Consider the following 18,877-nt stretch of genomic DNA (forward strand, 5'->3'; position numbering starts at 1 on the left):
GAAGAAGAAACAGTGATTAATTTGTGATCATGTCATACAATTATGGACTCCACTTTTATACAATGATTTGTTTTGCTTTTTTTTTTTTTCCCCCTATTGGATAGTTTCACAGGAGACGCATTCCAAAATCGGGAGGTTCCCAGTTATTCGGTCGGTTATGCACACTGAGATGTGCTCTAAATTTCACTTTGGTGACATGCGATGTAGAAGGAAGAGACCTTTACAGTATCTTTTCCCAGAGACTTTCAGGTTTGCAGAAAACGAGCCAGCGGTTAAAAGGTGTGCGTGCATGTGACGAACGCAGGGAAGTGAAACTCCGCGGCCTAACCGAACAGCAACACATTGTCGCACGCTAGCAAGTATAGTAAGCAAGATGACCTGACATTTATTCCAGCCATTATGACTCACTGTTGCAGACATATGTTCATGTTTGAGGTCAATGTGCTTAGACTGATTCATAAAGTGTCTCGGGTGAAATCAACTAGTGTGGCAGAATGAGTTTGATGAAGTGCAGCAAGCACAGACACAAAAGCGGATTTGTCATTTGGGTCTTCAGATGGAAACAATCTGGGGAAACCTTGGCGTAACGGAGACAACGTGAGTCACTTCCTCACAACGTCTACTTACGCACACTGGTGGGAGAGAACCGAATGTCAATTGATTATTGGTTACTGAAATTAGCCTGAGACGTTTTTATTTGACTCATGCTTGAAGACCTGCTTTTTTTATTTTTATTTTAAATGTCCATAAAAATGCAGAAACATTTAAAGACAGGCTCATACTTATGTTACTGACTACTGATTATTATAGGTAAGATAATGTGAACATCCATCCATCCATTTTTTATACCGCTCGTCCCCACGGGGGTTGCGGTATAAAGTAAACATGAACTGCAAAATGTTTTTATAATAGTCATCGGTTGTATCTTATTAGCGTCGATTCTCGTCTTGGGATTCAAGATTGGCATCTGAATCAAGTGGCGTTCTTATGCTGATGACATCAAAACAAAGGGAGCAGCACGTAGACATAGAAGACGCCATTTGGCAATTTACGCTTAGCGACCCAGAAGTGCTCTTCTTGCTCAAGAGCAGGCTTGAGTGTGTTTATCGCAATATGGAAAACAATCCTTGTCCGCCGCCTCTGTAGAATTGTCCTTGGGCGGCTTTTGTACGCGCATCTATGCATGTCTGGGAAATTAGCATATGATATTACAAAGTGTAGCATTTTTAAAAAGAGGATTAAAAAACGCTCTTCAACAAAATAGAACAAGCATATTGCTTTTGCATATCTATAATCAATTTTGCATGGTAATTGAGAGTGAATTTTGAAATGACAAGAAGATGTTGAAATGTTTACAACTACTGTGATTAGGTGTTAGCTTATGAGTCAGCTAGCTACGTTATGCTAATAATTTATTGTTTTAACGACGTTTGCTTTAAAAATGTAATAAACTTTATGGACAGCACTTAGTATGCAGCTGCGGTTGTTTTTAAATCACCCAAAAATAATGTTTGGTTTGAAATGTTTTTTTTTTTGCTATTGGTGAGATTTTTGCACTCAGACATGCTAACAACTGGTTTCTTTATGCACATAATCAACCTTCTCTAATCTGAAAGGACGTGGTAGCTACTTGTTATTGAAACGTTGTCAGCGGATGTCTGCTGGTTGAAAGGAAGTGAGCAAGTCATTTGTCAAAACACAATCTCCTTGAAGTAACTGTGAAGGTACAGCGTGTTATTTTGTCAAAATACTTTTGCGTCGGCACTTGCTTGTGGTAGTGTTTGTTTATTGGTCATCTTCCTTTGCATTGATATGAAAGTGAATTTAAAAAAAAAAAGGACAAAACAAAGAGAGACTATTCTCTTGGTTTGTATTGTGCTACAAAGTCTAGCATCATCATCATGGTCCACTTTTTGTCGAAAGATCGGACACTACGCTAACTTCAGGGTACACATGCTAGCGGTGGGCTATTACAATAAAAACAACATTGAATCTACAATAAACATGCAACCTATTGACATGGCGGAAACTAGATCATCTCGCTACATTCACACCACAAAAGAGAGGTCCTTAAAACAAAAAAGGCCTTCTTGTGAATGCTGGGAGAAATGAGAAATACAAGCGCTGCCCCTGTTTCCTGGCAGAAACATTTAAGTTTATGATTGTGGTTTGTATTAATTACAGGAAGATGTGCTGTCTGTCGCCAAATCAATACTTCCAGTTGTCCAGGACCTTTATGGGCATTCATTTTGTGGGAATGACCACAACGGCGAAAAGCTTGAGTCAGGTGAAAGCACCACATGAAAACAAGGAATTGCTATTTTTTTGATCATTAGGTGGGAGTGTTTCAAATGATTATTTTACATAACCAATCCAAATGTTTTCTTTTAGGAGTTATGAAGCAAACAAGTGGGAGGATATTGTATTTTTTTTTTACATCTTTTATGAGTCAATATCACCTTTGAGACGGACGGCTTCGTTTCACCAAACAAAATTAGATTTGCCATTAAACCTTCATTATGGTTTTAAACAGAAGCCAAACTGCGAGAAATGCACGCCGCCCTTTCCGCCAAGCAGACAATGTACATGCAAACAGCAGGATTTGTGAGCTCGCTGACATTTTTGGGCTAATGTTAGCATTAAATGAGCGTAACGTAAGCTACGGTCGTACTGCTGGTCAATTTCATGTGTCATTTATCTGTTTTTTGTCAATGTCAACAGAATAATTCAGATTTTTTTTCAAATGTGACCCCTGCCACTTTCATATATGTGGATCTAAATCAGATCTACAGTACGTTTCAAAGACCCGCAAAACTTTTCAACATTTCAAACAGCAATTAAAAGAGAATTGAGAAATGGAAGCGCTGTCATACAGCTGATAATGGTGACGACTGTGTAAACACTGCGAGGAGAACAACTTCACCCCAACACTCGGTGGACCTTCAGAGGATGCTGACTCGCTCGGTGAGGCCTTGCACATCCGTGTCGTCCCTGGCCTCGTCGTCGTCCGAGGCGTGCGCGGGAGGCGGGGCCACGAGGTGAGCGGGGTACGTCAATGTGTACTGGTGGGCGAACGATTGCCAGCGGCTATCGTCGCTCTCGTGGGTGATGTAGCGCTCGCCTAGCTTGGTCTCCAGCTCTCGCAGGTCTAACCATGTCTGATAGTCCTGAGCGGGAAGAGAAAATAGAGTTTGGGTGGAATTCCATCAAAGTTGAAAAGGGCTTTTAGTACGTCATTAAGCAAGAACATTAGAAGCTGTCTGAGTGTGGGTGTGTCAGTGAGAACTTAAATGACCCAAAACAATTTTTTTCATTTCGAAGAAGCACCTGTAAGTAAGTATGGCTGAGACTCTTGTCCACACTGTAGCGCTTCCTCATCTTAACTTGGAGCAAGTTGTTGATCAAGTCGATGGCTGGCAATCAAAGAGATGATATAAATAAAGCTCAGAAAACAACAACAACCCAAAAGTTCCACTCCCTCTACCGTCGCAGGAGATCTGTTTCCAAGGGTTGGAAGGGTACATGAAGGCAGCGTTGTGGATCTGGTCATTGATATCTTCATCCTCGTTAAAAGGGAACGTCCCGCTGAGGCTGACGTACATGATGACGCCGACGGACCACATGTCCAGCGAGCGGTTGTAGCCCTGGTTCAGCAGGACCTCCGGGGCCAGGTAGGCCGGCGTGCCGACCACCGAGCGACGGAACGACTTCTCCCCGATGATTCGGGCAAAGCCGAAATCGCACAGTTTTACCTGGGAGGGGAAATATGACCAGGCCTGATTAGTACCGTAAATTCCGGACTATAAGCCGCGACTTTTTTCCAAAATTTCGAACCCAGCGGCTTATAGTCAGGTGCGGCTTATATAAGGATTTTTTTCGTGATTTTTGTGATGACTTGATCATTTTTATACACTGCGGTATCTTGAAGAAAAAAACAACAACAAAAATACTATTTTGAAACACTACTATGGCTGCTGCTTATTCTGGTTGTGTTGCTTGTGACTATTATGAGCTTGAGTAGGAATGCAAGCTAGGTGACCTGCATCAAAGGGCTCTAAACCCTTCGTCACAGGCAATGTTGAGAAAGACGTTAAAGTATGTTATAAAAACTTTAAAAAGGCTTTCTGTGAACGGTCTTTCTTTGTAAAAAAATGCGTGTGCACGTGCGGCTTATAGTCCGGTGCGGCTTATATACGAAAAAAACTAAAATATCCCCCAATTTTAGCTGGTGCGGTTTATAGTCCGGTGCGGCTTATAGTCCGGAATTTACGGTAATTGTTGATTAAATAGTAACAATGGCTGGGTATGCATATTTTTTCATACTATTGAATATCACAGTAAAAAGGCCTTTTGTGAAGTTGTTTTTTTAGCTAGGAGCTATCCTGCCTGAGGCTGCGGCTTTTTTTTTAGACAGCAGCATACTAAAATAACGATTGATTCACAGTCAATAAACACTGCCATTTCTTGTCTATTTTTAAAAGCATCTAAAGGGCATTCACGTGATTCTTTCGTAATGTTTCTCTCTGATGCGTGTCCTTGATTGTGTCGCTGGAACGATGAAGGCAAATTTGCATTTGCACAAAGCTCGCCAACCATTATGGAGCCAAGGCAGATATTCGACGTGAGGAAACTCTCCCAGCATGCCAGCGAATAAAATGTCACAAAAGGTGCTATATATAAACTAAAATAATCATGACCAACTCATTCCTCACCAATTTTCTGAAAGCTCTGTACAAGAAATGGCAAGAGGTGGCTCGACACAGAGGTTAAGTGGACCTTCTGCCATCTAGTGGAAGTGCATTTAATTGCTCTGCCTCCACTAAATGTCACTGAAACTGGTCATTATTTTGTTTTCCTACCTGGGGAAAAGGATCAGCAGAAGCAAGCAGGACATTCTCGGGTTTGAGATCGCAGTGGACGATGTTCTTAAAGTGCAGGTGTCGCAAGGCTGCCAGGATCTGCACAAACACAGCCTGGTCTTAAAAGGGTTCCAGAAGAAAGCACAAATGCCAGGATGTCTGACGAAAAGGACATGAAGCGCCAGAGCGGGGGGCGCGTGCACACCTGAGTGATGAGAAATTTGGTGAGCCTCTCAGGCAGTCGGCCTTTCTCGCTGGAGAGGATCATCTCGAGCATGTCGCCGTGGAGCTTCTCCATGACAACAAACACCTTCTCCGGCGTCTCGAACATGCACTCCAGATTTACGATGCCCAAGTGGCGCAAACTCTGAAAGTGAGTTTCCAATGTTGTTAGTGATTGAGAAGGTACAGGGGAAGGACATTCCAGCAAATGGGGAGAATTGAAATCTTGGCAACTTTTGGAATGGAGAGCTGTCATCTTTGCTGCCCCCTTCTGGTCATAAATGATTTGAAACCAATCCTTTTGAAGTCAAACCAGTTTCACCTCACGTATATGGAAAGCGTTTACCTGCAGGATAGCCACCTCGTTCCTCAGCTGGCTCTCCTGCTTAGTCGGGAAGCGGAGCTTATCGATAACCTTGACGGCCACATCCCTCCCGGTCTTCCGGTGCTTTCCTGATGGGAGAAACGTGACAGTTAGATAGAAGTGTGCCCAGTGGTGAGTTTGTGAACACTCTCACGTGAAAGGTCATACCTCCATACACAACTCCAAATTGCCCTGACCCCAGAACTTCATCTGCAAATATCTGGTACACTGTACCAATGTCCTGCAGGAAGGTGCATTCAACTCATTAACAAATATATGTTTTTATTTATTCATATACTATATATAGACTCTCATTTATTTTTTTCAAAGATAATGTAATAAAAAGATGACCTACCACATTTTCTTGGATTTGACTGTTAGACACAGAAATGCTGACGGAGGCTTGTCCTAAGGAGAAAATATGCATGTTAGATCATGTGCTGCAATTCTCATAGTAATAAAAGTGCTCTATTATTATCATGATTGTCGTTACTATTCTTATTATTTTGCACCCATTATTATTACTCAATCTCCTCTTGGCCAGTGGAGGCGTGACTTACTGTGTGGGGTGTGTCCCTCGGCCGGCGGGGCATCCTGGAAGATGACGGGCATGAGGGCCTGACGGATGGCGCTCTCCCACGCCTTGGCCACCTCCCGGCCGATGCCGCTGTTGGGCGCCACTTGGCTGGGGGACGGGGGGGACTGGGGGAGGGCGTGCTGGGGGGACAGGGGTGTAAGGGTGTTGGGGTCCTCCCCCACAAAGTAGCACATGGTGCCCGTGATGATCTCGAAGCAGTGCGGGTTTGTACCGGAGGGTACCAAGGTGAAGTTGCCGGCAGGTCGCACTTCCAGGATTTCCGACAGAGGGATCTCCTACGAGGAAGATGGAGACCACTTTGGTGGCTTACTAGAAATGTGAAATTCCATGCAGCAATCTGGACTTACCTTGTAGTATTTGTTTGAGGTGTTGTTCTGGAAAAGGATGATACACTTACAGTCCAGACGCCAGTAGTGTCTCTTTCTCTGTTGAGGTAGCGCACATGTCAGGGAAGCTTTGAGAGCTGACGTCCAAGAGGAAGAGAAGAAGAATGACCAGGTGATAGGAAGGCTAAGAGATGGAGAAATGGAGAGAGACATGAAGGAAAAGGAAAGAAGGACAAAGACAGCAGAGCAAGTGTTAGTAGTGCAGCAAGAAAGGAGAAATAGTGCAAGTTTTTAATCAACCTTGGCAGAGGTCAAAGAACAAGCAGGAAAGGAAAGAAGGAAACCAGTATAATGATTTAGTCAATGTACCAGTGTGTCCTTATTGCTGTAGTGAACCATCCATCCCTCCTTGATAGCTGTGCTGGATCGACGGGTTGTTTGCCGCACGGACTGGACCACCCTCATGAGTGGGATGTAAACACTGAAAGGAAGCACGGAACGCAGGCGTTAATCAAAATATAAGATGAGTGTGACGTCGTTGATTTGAGTAAGTACCTCTGGTCTGCGCTGACTCCGTCCTGGTTGCTCTCTGGAGAAAAGGAGCCCGGGATGCTGCAGGCCTCGTCCGAGTCGTCCATGGATGACTTGTCCGAGGCGTCGTAATCGCTGGTGTAGTCCATGGGCACCTCGGGGTCAGCACTGGGACTCAACATATCTAGGAGAACGGAGTTGAGTGTAACATGTGATGAAGATGTTTTTCTTTTCTCTTTTCGTGGTGCCAACCGCCCAGCATGCAGACTTACCGCTGTTACCTCTGTTTTCTGAGAAGATAAAGAGATTAGTGGAAATGAGTTCAGTTTGGTTATGAATTTGTACAAGCATGCAAATGAACTTGTATTCATCATTTCGGCAGGGTTAGCATTTTGTCGCTGCGGAGATGTCCACCTACCTCCGATGGTTTCGCCCAGACAGTCGTTGGGGACTTTGTACGCGCAGCGTTTATGGCAGTTGAACTTGCAGTCTGAGGACAATACGTTCCAAAAATAAGAATTGGGCCTTTCCTCCTTTTCTATCATTTGATCAATTGTTTCAGCCCTAAATATTGTTATTGTGTCTTTGCTCACCTTTGCACTGCAAGCCTTGCCTGAAAAGGCCTCGAAGGAGCCTCTTGCAGTACTGGCACACCGTGGGACGTGTGTACGAGTGGACGGCAAACGTGTGCGGGACTTTCACCTTGCTCATTAGGATTTTGTCCAAATGTACGGGACGGCCCGTGTAAAAGCGCCGGGACTCACTCGGCGTCCGGGGCTGTGATGGATAGAAAGAAAAAAAGCCATTCAGTGGATGTAGCAGACTAGTTGGAATTTCTAAGCGGCCGTACCATTTGCGTGTGTGAGCGGACCAGTCCGGAGTCCTCGGTGCAGGTGGATGTGGTCCCGAGGCTGTGAACGGACTCGCTGGTGGAGAGCCGCAGGGACTGGTTACTGTTCACGGAGGTAGTGGACAGGCGTCTTTTCCGAGCTCTGCAGTTGTTTGGAATGTTGAATGCGCAGCGCTTGTGGTAATTCAGCCCGCAGCCTGCAGGGGGCGCCAAGGAACAGTAAAGATTTGAAATCCTATGACATCATTTGAACGTTTTCTCACCATCACACTTGAGCCCTTGTCGGACCAGCCCGAATAACATCTCCCCGCAGTGATCGCAAAAGGCCGGGGCACGATAGGAGTGGACGTTCAGAGCGTGCGGTCGAATCTGGAAATCTTCCGATGTGGCTGCCGCTAGAAGGAAAAAGATCCAATCGGAGATCAAATGGAAATCCTAAACAGATGTTGTTGTTTTTTTAGATGACTTACCAGATAGCACCACCTCCACCAAATCTCCTTCCTGAATGTCACCTGCAGTTTTAACCAGCTGCAGGATGTTGTTGGTTGCTGTGTCGTGCTTAAACAGCAAAATCTTATCGTAAATACCGTAGAAGCCACACTCTGGGAACTGGAACATACACAAAGAGAACATGGCCAATTGAGCTAAGGGGAGATAACAAAACAAGACTCCACGTTCTATGAACACTCAGAAACAACGGGTCATATACATGACGTCAATATTTTCGTCTGGTTTTGGTGTATAAACACAACTAGACATTAGTTCGACACTATAATATTCCTTAGAACAGTCCCGACAATATCAACTCCAAGATGATGCACGTAGGCCAAGAAAAGGAATGTTGTTGTTTTTCCTGTTTTGGAGTCAAGGTTCACCAAATGGTCAAAAGTTAGCAATGTACAGGAAACATAAACTGGTCTACGCCTTAGAAGGATACGATACACACACCTCCTTTTCACTTATGTATACAGTGTGCGTTACACAGCACCACTCACAAACAACGCACACATCGACACGCACACGGTGACGACCTTAGTTTGCAAAATAGCAACGCGGCTGCTGATATACAGGCCCGTTTTGTAGCTCGCGAGCTGGAGGAGTGCCAAGCTACACAAAAAGGGAGGCCACCACACCTCAGTAATGGCTACTGCTTTTAACCACACAGTCGCTCCCAAAAACGTACAATCATAAACAGGTAACACAAAGATATCTAGAATGGCAACTTTGGCAAACTTAAGCTAACATTTGGTGGAATTTCAACGATACAGCTAAATCAGCAGCACCGTGTGGTTCCAGAAAATGTCTGCCGCACGTTTGGTTTGTTTATCAGCTGTGGTGAGAGTGGCCCAGATAGTGCTGACAAAAATATTGCAGCCATTGAAGTTTTCTACATCAAACATATTGACTCCGATATATGTACAGCGTGTGGTTAGCGTGTTTGCCCGAGGTTCGAATCTTGCCATGTTGCTTTCGGATTCATACTTGTTTTCTTTTGAAATCCAGTTTACGCCAAATCGAGTATATTAGAGCAGTAAAATAGTCAACATTATAAAATGGACATGTCAAGACTGACATACACAAACATACCGTCATTTTCAGACTATAAGTCGCACCGGAGTATAAGTCGCACCAGCCATAAAATGCCCAAAAAAGTGAAAAAAACAAAACATATATATGTATATAAGTCGCTCCTGAGTATAAGTCGCCCCCCCACCCAAACTATGAAAAAAAACGCGAGTTATAGTCCGAAAATTACGGTAGTTTGTCTGTATCTGCATTTATTCTTACCGCAGCTGGCATATAATGTGTAACACAGTCTAATAAAAATACTTTCCCCACCCCAAAGGACAGACAGACAGACACCAAAAGAGCAAATGATGTCAAAACTACACACATCAGGCAGGACCTGGTATTGACGCCACCAAGCGGAGCCACTAAAATGTCTAATTACAATCCCCCACTTTCCTTGCAGCTTACAAGCACCACAATTTGAGCTACAGTTTTTTTTTAAACTGCCAGAGAAAGCAAGCCGGCCTGGTCCCGAGCAGGCCGTCCAAAATCTACAATATGCTAACCACAACGGCGGCAATCACGTCTTTGGCGTTTGTCTACGGAGAATATTATAGAGTAGCCTGTGAGAAAATGACGCCTTTCTTTTCTTTTTCCGACAGCTACCAGCTCCAGATGGGAACTGCACTTCTGACTGAGTCATCGTTGGAGAAAGGGGGTGTTGTTTGGATTGCAATTTTACGAGCAGCCCATGTTAGTGTGTGAGGTGAGAGGTTAGCGAGACAGCAAACAGGCGGAATAATCCTTGCATGTACACGACATGGTGTCATGTCCCGGGGACTGGGCTGTGTCTGCAGACTGGATTTGGGTTACCAGGGATCAGGTTTCCTCACTATACCTGCAGTTCTTTGGGCCAACAAAGCTATTATGCCTGAAATGAATTATAAACAAGACCTTCTTTACCTCCACCCTGTCCCCTCCCCTTCCATGTTTCCCCTTCATCAACATCTACCCCCGCTTTTCTTTGGATCCTTTCAAGCCATCCAGCGAGCTGTGCATATTTATGCGCTGAAAACTAATGAGGGCAAGAAAGGCGAGAGACGTCGGAAGTGGAAAAAGATGCTAACAAAGATGCGGACCCGCCGCTTTGAGAAGTTAGCCAGGCACTTCCTTTCTTGTAATCTAATGACCTGGCTGACCCACGTATATTTTCCAATAGGGCTAAACTTTTTTTTTCTTGCTCCTCCATCCTTCCACAAAGTACTGCGGGAAAAACAAAGCAGTCCTATAAAATAACACGGCAGGTGTAACCGCTGTTGCCGAGTGCCGCCGCCAATAACGTCATCAACGGGCAAACAACTTCATCGAGTCAGCCATTATTAAAAACACACAAAAGCACACAGAAAAACAAAACAAGCAATATATCTCTGTGTGTACAATGCACATGATGCCACGGAAGCAACGTTTTAGTGATGTCACGGAGCGCGGCTTTTGAGAGTCAAAGGGAAATTGCAAATTGTATTTTCTGTCACATGTACCACCCATCTAATGCCGCTTTGACAGCGACCCTTGACCTCAAACGCTTGGTCATATGACGCGGGTCACAAGCGCAGTGTGGAAGTGAGCCACTCAATATCGATTAAGGGGAAAAGACAAGATGGTGAATGTGTGAAAAGATTAGTGAGAAACAATAAATGAGGTTGTTGTTGTGATGATGCACTGTGAACAAGAAGAACAAAAGCAGCAGTCAAGAATACAATGACTTGTGAGGAAGCCGTGGGTTTCTGCTTTTCATCCATCATTTCCCCCTCCCGCGGCCCAGGCTTTAGATGGTTCCTATACCGGCGGCGAGGAACAATGGTAAAAAGTCAAGCGCCATCTTTGTTGTTGTCGTCGGCTCATTAGCATAGACAACAACTGTGCGCTAACGTTGGCATGTTCCAGGAGACCACGGCCGAGTGAGGGGAAAAGGTGAGATGTTGCAAGGCGACAACGAGGGAGGATCGTTATTCGGTGTATCCCAGAGACGCTGCGATGTTGCGCAATCTGTTGGCTGAACCTGGACACGACCAACTTTTCAAGCCCTACAAGGTGTTGCGTTTCGGTGACAACAGCAACGGAAAACTGATCCAAGTCATTTTATAGGCAACACACTGCATCCCTTCAAATGGCACACGTTGTTTAAACATCCATGTGGGGGTGTGGAGCCAATCATATCTGCTTACACAGTGTGTGTGTGTGTGGTCAGGACCATTGCTGGTTCCTTAATTGTCAGGCTAAAGTTCCCCTTTGTTAACAGGCGGGGGACTGACTGGATAGAAGAGCCCCACCTTTACGAAAGTCATCATGAGACGTTACCCCGGCAACGTGCACGTGAAGACGTCAAAGACCCGCCCTCATTAGATCCTCGCAGCAACCCGGTGCGACGCAGGAATGTTTTTTTTTTTCTCGTTTGAGCAATGGAATAAAACCCAGCTTGCTATTTTTAGACCCAGTGAGGTCACAGGATGACGATGATACCAAGCAGTCAACGTAAATGCTCGTCATTCCTCTAACGGCGCTCCTCCCGCCGCCTTCCATTGAAGTATTTACAGTTGACGATGAGATAACAAAGTTTATGGCGTCAAATCTCGTGACATCAGCTCCTTGTTGAGCTCGGCACGATTAAAACAACAAACATAAAAATTGTGTACACGAAAAGGGCCGTTGAATAAATCCACTTTTGTGATGTCACTGAAGTAAATAGTGAAATGAGTTGGATGTGCTATAAAAGTAGAGCTTGGGGATAAATACTAGAATGGCATGGTTGTTGAATTTGCAGTTTTCAAAAGAGCCTGATAGAAGGCTCTGCAGAAAAAAAAAAATCTCGCGTGCAGAGCTGTGTTCCATTCGGAAGTTGACTCAAAAGCATGGCCCTCATTAGAATTGGTATGCACGCACTCTCTTTTTCCACTCCAAGATGCCAGAGGGACCAAGAGAGCAAATGGTCGGAGATGTCCTGCAAGTTACAGAGACGTGCATTTGTTCTTTTGCTCAGCCAAGCAGATAACATCTCAAGCCTTGGAAACTCCAGTGTGGTGCCCACATAGTTGCATCTTAATGTCTCTTAAAAATGTTTTGCCGCTTATCTCAGAGTCTTAAATTGTGCTGATTATTAGATTTTTGGTGGAAATTTTGGCGGTTATCTGACAATCTGTGTGGTCATCAAAAATCCCCCAAAATATATCATTGAAATCTAAAAAAAATCGACACACCCAAAAAGTCATCATAGATTTTTAGAGATTCAAACCAGTGCTAAAGAGAGCAGATGTAAGTTTTTGGAATGGAAAAAAAAATGACATGAGGTATGTTGTATGTTCTACTTTGTCTTCAAGTGTCATATTAGTCACACCCAAATTGTGGCACACCTTCAAATGTAGCTTGAAGGTAATTTTCATGGTCACCTTAAGGCTGGGTTGCTATGCTAGTGACGCTACGCTATACAGTCATGGAACAAAACGCACACGACAAACAGGGCGCGTGCTTCATTGGGCTCGAGGCGTGAAGGAAGGATGGGAAAGGTAAGACGAGGGGAGTGGCGAAGCAGGATAGAAAAAGTGGAGGAGAAAGAAGATACGCAAGTCAAGCCATTGTTTATACCGACATCAACGGAAAATTTCAAGACAAGCAAAATCAATCAATCTTCAATTATGAACAAGTTGAAGAGAAAGATGGCAAGATAATGTCATTAGGGCATAATTAATTTACCAGTGTAATTTGCAATAGTCTTCCCACGGGGCAAGCAGTCCTTTTTAGCATTGTGCAGTGTGACAATGCAGTCATTGTCATCAAACGAGGCGTCGGAAGAAGGAAATAAATGCCAGGATGGAAAGTTGGAGATAACATGACCTCCTTATGATTTCAACATGTATGGAAATAGTCATGTGGCTGTTGCTTGTCATTTTCCAAAGTTATCAACAAGAGGCCATATGTAAACAAATTGCAGCTGTTTGTGTGTACACACACACACACACACACACGCACACTAAGCTGCATACTGAAGGCCTCAACCGACGCACATCGCTCGAGGGTGAGTCATCCCAACGTCTTTCATCCACGCTCCATCTCCTCTATTTCAAAGTTTTTGTTTCTTTTCCTGTGGGGTGGCTTTGGATCCTAATTGGAAAAAAAAAAATCAAGAGTGGCAAACCATAGATGAGCCCCATTCATATGACTAACGACGTGAGTCACCGTGGCTTCTAAAAATGAAGAAAAAAAAAAACAGTGTCTCTAGTGGACAACTTGAAACTCTTGAGTCTTTCAATTTGATTTACGTTTTCATGATTTATTCATCAATGGCCATCATATGAATGATAATGACTACATTGGAGGTTCTGTTTGTCTTCAGGCCACGCAACAACAAAGCTCTCCTTGTGTTCTCCAAAATTCTTTTTTCTATTTTTGACTCCCTGCCTAGTTGGTCACAATTCTGCAGTTCATAGCAAATTGGAAAAAGCAACCCAAGCCCAACCCCCACGTTTTTTTTTTTTATTCAGAGCAGACTTTGGAATGCAAAGCAGTCTGTGAAGGTGCATGAATGAGAAAATTCTGGCAACTTTCGTCTCGTTTTGTCGTTCTTTTTGTTGCACTGTACACCGAACAGAAAGTCAAGAAGGAAGCAATTGTTGTCACCTGAGAACGAAGGAAAACATTTTAATTAAATGGGCGGAGAAACTTTTGATCATTTAGTTCCTGCTGTAGGAGGGAGCAAAAGGGTGGAAATAAGAAAATACTGGGTGTGTAAATACGCTCCAGACCGAAAGAAGAAATTCTGGGTGTGACGCCAAACTGGTTAGTACCAAACTCAAAACGGTGCCATGACGACTCGCCAGGCAGCCCTCAAAGGAAAAGTTCCCGATCCCAATGAGGGTTGATCTCCTCATCTGACCTTCTCGACTACTCCTGCTCATCCTTTCTTGTAGTCTCCAGGCAGCGGGGTGGTGCTTTGAATAATCAAATAGGCCTCCACAAATGCCAAGGGAACAACGGGGCAACGGTCAGAGGTGCAAACTTGTTTCGCTAACATGCAAATCAAGTGGAATAACCACACACCACACACACACACACACAGACATCAGGTACGGGACTGAACGCATGAGTCTAACCGAGTTTGTCACGCTGTTCCGTGACCTCACCGAGTGTTTTTGAGGTTTACACGTGTAAGAGAGAGGAGGCCAAGCAGCTTCTCTTGGGAGGAGGATGAAACACACACACACACACACACACACACACACACACACACACACTCTCAGAACGGAGGTGGAAACAATGGTCAGGGCAGGGGCTCTTAGTCACAGCCGTCCGTGTGTGTCCGTCCTCAAAGCGCCAGCGCTGATCAAATTTGACATTGTCCAACGTAGGACGAAATCGATTTTTCCACATTCGACATCGGCAGTTTTGCTCAAATGAAATCAACCGGGGCTTCGAGGTTGAGAAGGCGAACCGGTCCGGACGAGCGCAGCGTCCGAGTTGCGTTCAAGATGACCTCCAGAAAAAGTTTTCAAAAGAGTTGGAGGAAAAGGGCGTTCGACAACGAGGAGGATGCATAGCCGGAGAGGAGAAAAGGGACCAGGCGCAAGGAGGAGGAGGGAATAGTGGACAAGGAGAGGAAGTGTGTGATCTGAAGAGGAGGAAGAGCGGGGGAGGAGGAAGTATTTCCCCTTCAAGAGGCACAGCAATGAGATTGGAAAAAGTTGCATTGAAGAAGCTGACAAAAGATGCATCAAAGTGTGTTTCATTTTTAAAAGCTAGCCTTTGCTAGCCTAAACCACGCTTTTTCTTAGCGGCTAGCTGCAGGCCTGCTAACATTGGGATTCCAAGCTTTGGTCAAAGTTATGGCGCTGACAGGAAAGTGGGTATTCACTCTTTGGGGTCATGGGTGGCAAAGTGAAGGTTAGCGTTGGAAACCCACGTGCGAGAAGGGAAGGGAAAAACGTGCCAATGGAAGGAGGGAGCCTGTGAATAAACAGAGCCGCTCGGTGACTCACGCTTTCTGGGATGGGAGAGATGACCGTGGGCGATGCTGGGGGAGCAGGGGTGCACACTGCACCGCACTAAAAACACACCAATGTAGGCATTCATGCGTGACCAGAGACACTCGGGGGCACCCGAGTTTAGGCGCCGCCGCCTCGCCCGGGACAAACCGCCTATTGTCCACATCCCGCACCTAAATTCTCCTAGCCTAGCAGAACTGGGGTTTTGTATTTAGGGGATTTTAGCATTTCTTGCCGAGTGTGGGTATGTGGCTCGTGGATAAACAGCCTGAGGGTCTTTTTTTTTTTCTTTCTAATCGTTCTCACTCCAAAATAATCTCCATGCGCCATACTCAGCAGCACGGTCATTTACTTTGACTGGCTAATCGGGTGTTCAAGCAGAAGCTAAACGCGGTTTGGACGACGCTATCGCTAACATCTGTTTGCTATTATCGTTCCCCCGTAGTATTTGGGAAATAATAAATACCAGGAGGAGCCTTGCGTTTATGATTTACCTCAGGGGATAAGAGAAAACTCCAGGGAATAACTACAAACACAAGTTATGAATACATACAATGATGGTTAGCACATCACAGTTCTGAGGTTGAGAGTTCAAAAGGGAACTTTTCTGAAATATGATTGAATTTGCAATATTCCATTTCACTGGGTTCTGTTTATGAAGAAATGTATGTGCAGAATTTTGCTAGGAACTCATGGAGTTGTGTTCTCGGAAAAGCAATCAATCCTAATTGTTTTTTTGACATTTATATGTACCGCAAATGTACCTACTGCTTGTCCCATGAGAAATTAGTAATAGAATAGAGCAGGATTGAGCCTGATATTGATAAAAAAAAATCTGCTTGTTGCAGCACTTCTTGTAGCTTTTTCTCCACAAAATACTCACGAGAAGAACATTGCTAAATTACCGTATTTTCCGGCCTATAAGGCGCACCGGACTATAAGGCGCACCTTCAATGAATGGCCCATTTTAAAACTTTATCCTTATATAAGGCGCACCGGACTATGAGGCGCACCATTAATGCATCATGTCAGATTTTTAATCCAAATCAAATCATTCTCTATTTTATCTTTTTTATTTCAACTTCAGACGGAAACAAATTACTTTATAATCATAAAATAATGATCCATAGTCTTTTTGAGTCATGATTCATAGTCTTCAGCGGGCCACTTATGATTGATTTCATGACACAATGCTTTGGGCCAGTTTAAATTTAGGAATTTGGTCCATATATAAGGCGCACCGGGCTATAAGGCGCACTGTTGGTTTTTGAGAAAATTTTAGGTTTTTAGGTGCGCCTTATAGGGCGGAAAATACGGTACACAGGGAGCCAACAAAGACATGAAAAAGAGATTATCTCCCCCCCCCCCCCTCGCAGATTTGCAATGAAGAAATGTTCACAAAGCTGATCAGCTTTGCAAATGCATCAATATAATCGCTGAGCGGCCTAATTGGCTGTTTCAAAGTTCATGTTCCAAACATCTCATTTTAAGAAGACTTCAGCACTGGCATGCCATTACTTTCTTTTTCTCACATGGTGAAACACTGCACGGGCCTGAATAGTAAAAATAAACTATTGCTGGTGAATATCAAGAGCGTGTTTCCCAAAATGCAGCAATCTCATGTGTGCGCAGATTGTTTTTCACTTTTTAATAAAACGCCGGTTTGGGAACCGTGTGCTTTCCAGATGAGAAAACGGACACGTTATCTCATTTGATATTTGGAGAAGCAACCAAGGTTCAAGAGAAGAACACTCGTGACCTATGACACCTGTCAATCAATTCATGAGCAGCAGCATCTGCATAATGGATTACAATACTCTTTGAAAGAAACACCACATGTTAAAAAAATGGCCAAATAACTATCAAAATCCATTCATAAAAAAAAAAAGAAACTCCCAAATCAGGTCACCTGTTTCCCATGACAGTTTGGATATGAAAAATATATCTTTTGAGACAACAGTCTTGGTCATTCTCTGGCACAACTCGTGAAGGAAATATGAAAAGGTTAACTAACCCATTGAAATTCCACAGTAACATGGCTAGACAGTTGCAAATGGCTTGCGACGCTTGTTCTTGGCACGCAATAAAAGCCTTCCGTCCTCGCCCTTGTGTGGCAGACAAAGCCGAGCTAAACTTGCTTTAATTGCTTCATAACTGCAAAATTGTCCAAATTAGCCCGAAACCGGTGCCAATTTCCTTGCTCGAATATGACGAAACAACATCGGCAAACAAATACAGACAAACAAACGGCATAAAGTTGCACGTAATTGGCTGGTGTCGGGCTTTAATGTCACAATTTGTTGACGTCAATATTTGTTCATTCATCTGGATCGATCGATCAATCCCCCATTATTGATCAGCCCATTGGTTAGCTCGCTCACTTCGCCGATTTGAAAAGTGACGGTGTTGCGTGCATGTGCGTGTTTGTTTACCTTGGTGTCAACAATGGAACAGGCCATTTGTTTCACGAAGGGCAAGTCTGCACTTTGCGGCATCAGCACCGACTCTCGCGTCAGGCCAATCTGGATGCTGAAGGACACCCCTGAAGGAGTCGGGCTCACCGAAGTCATCGCGGCACCCCCCGATGCACCCAGCCCGTGGGGCAAGTACATCACGTTGAAGCCAGCCTGGGGGGACACGCTGCCCGCGGGGACGGGGGTCACTGCAGTCGAACCGTGCAAAGAGGAGGCCCCCGGCGGAAAGAAGATGGGGCTCAGGGGTCCTGAGGGTATGCAGGGGCTGGCGTTCGCCATCCTCGAAATCGGCGGGATGAAGCTCTCAACACGCAGGTTAGTCACTGGCTCACACGGAGCATAGTCCAAGCCAGGAAGGGATCCCTCTCTGCAGCAAGTGTTTTCTGCGCTCCCTTCACGGTGTCTTCTCTACTTTACAGAAGCGTGAGAAACACACACCCTCAACTTCTCTTCCTCCTCCTTTTTCTTCTTTGCTGGCACTTTTCCTCCTGGTGCTCTGCTGATGAAAAGTCCACGATTGAATGTGAAAGCAAATCAAGAGAAAGTGGCTCGGAAAAGTTTCTTCAGCGTTACAAAATGGCCTCCCTCGCACAGGAAACGATGAGAATAAAATCGAGCGACAGACTGCGCTCATTACACGAGCGAGTTTTGGGCTTCACTCATTTTGAGAAAAAGAAAAAGAGCTGAGTGAGAACGTAAGTGGGCAAGGGCTCCTCACTCGCCTCCAAACAGGAAGTGTAAGGAGTGACGCGCTCTCCAGCCAATGGGCTCTTAGGAGGGCGGGGCTAACTTGACACCTCGCTCCTCCTCCTTTTTCCTTTTCCTTCCTGTTCCTGGCTTGCCTTGGACAGATCCTCTTTCATAGCCTTGGGGGGGAACTCCACGCTGGAAAAACACAGTTACCTCCTCCTTCTGCTTACGTCCCTCCGTGGAAATGTATTTCCTCTCTTGAAGTTGTTTTCCTTCGTTCTCTTTGGCACACGAGCCAGCAACTTTCTCAAAACACACCTCTGGCCAAGAACCAAAACTGCACCACACCTACCGATCTTACATTTGTTTCTATGGTACACTCAGATTTAGGGAGGGGACAAAACATGTCCAACTACAAGTGC

General features: G+C 44.7%; 1 protein-coding gene across 2 annotated transcripts; it reads right to left on the reverse strand.

Moving 5' to 3' along the window:
• Positions 1-1,765: 1,765 nt before the first annotated feature.
• prkd2 (protein kinase D2) lies at positions 1,766-18,790 on the reverse strand. 2 transcript variants are annotated; one of them, XM_061281921.1, is made up of 19 exons: positions 17,724-18,790; positions 8,221-8,359; positions 8,014-8,145; positions 7,751-7,947; positions 7,494-7,677; positions 7,319-7,390; positions 7,173-7,190; positions 6,925-7,084; positions 6,739-6,850; positions 6,391-6,468; positions 6,006-6,318; positions 5,801-5,853; positions 5,614-5,686; positions 5,428-5,534; positions 5,065-5,226; positions 4,860-4,958; positions 3,485-3,752; positions 3,328-3,413; positions 1,766-3,167 (listed from the first exon to the last, which is right to left on the reverse strand). In XM_061281921.1, exons 1-19 carry the CDS (start codon positions 18,042-18,044, stop codon positions 2,943-2,945), a joined length of 2,799 nt encoding a protein of 932 aa, XP_061137905.1. In that variant the 5' UTR covers positions 18,045-18,790; the 3' UTR covers positions 1,766-2,942. The 2 variants fall into 2 exon arrangements, with proteins under 2 accessions (XP_061137905.1, XP_061137906.1); XM_061281922.1 differs by lacking the exon at positions 7,173-7,190.
• Between the last annotated feature and the right edge of the window lie 87 nt (positions 18,791-18,877).

Source organism: Syngnathus typhle, linkage group LG6 (assembly GCF_033458585.1).
Source record: "Syngnathus typhle isolate RoL2023-S1 ecotype Sweden linkage group LG6, RoL_Styp_1.0, whole genome shotgun sequence".
Taxonomy (NCBI): domain Eukaryota; kingdom Metazoa; phylum Chordata; class Actinopteri; order Syngnathiformes; family Syngnathidae; genus Syngnathus; species Syngnathus typhle.

What these genes read in the sequence shown, in the direction of transcription:
- prkd2 (XM_061281921.1), bottom strand. Translation starts at nt 18,044, where the DNA reads ATGGCGAACGCCAGCCCCTGCATACCCTCAGGACCCCTGAGCCCCATC. An exon ending in GTTCCATTGTTGACACCAAG is followed by an intron (nt 8,360 to 17,723) that starts GTAAACAAACAC and finishes TGTATGTTCCAG; the next exon opens with TTCCCAGAGTGTGGCTTCTA. An exon ending in CCAAATTTCTCATCACTCAG is followed by an intron (nt 4,959 to 5,064) that starts GTGTGCACGCGC and finishes GTGTTTGTGCAG; the next exon opens with ATCCTGGCAGCCTTGCGACA.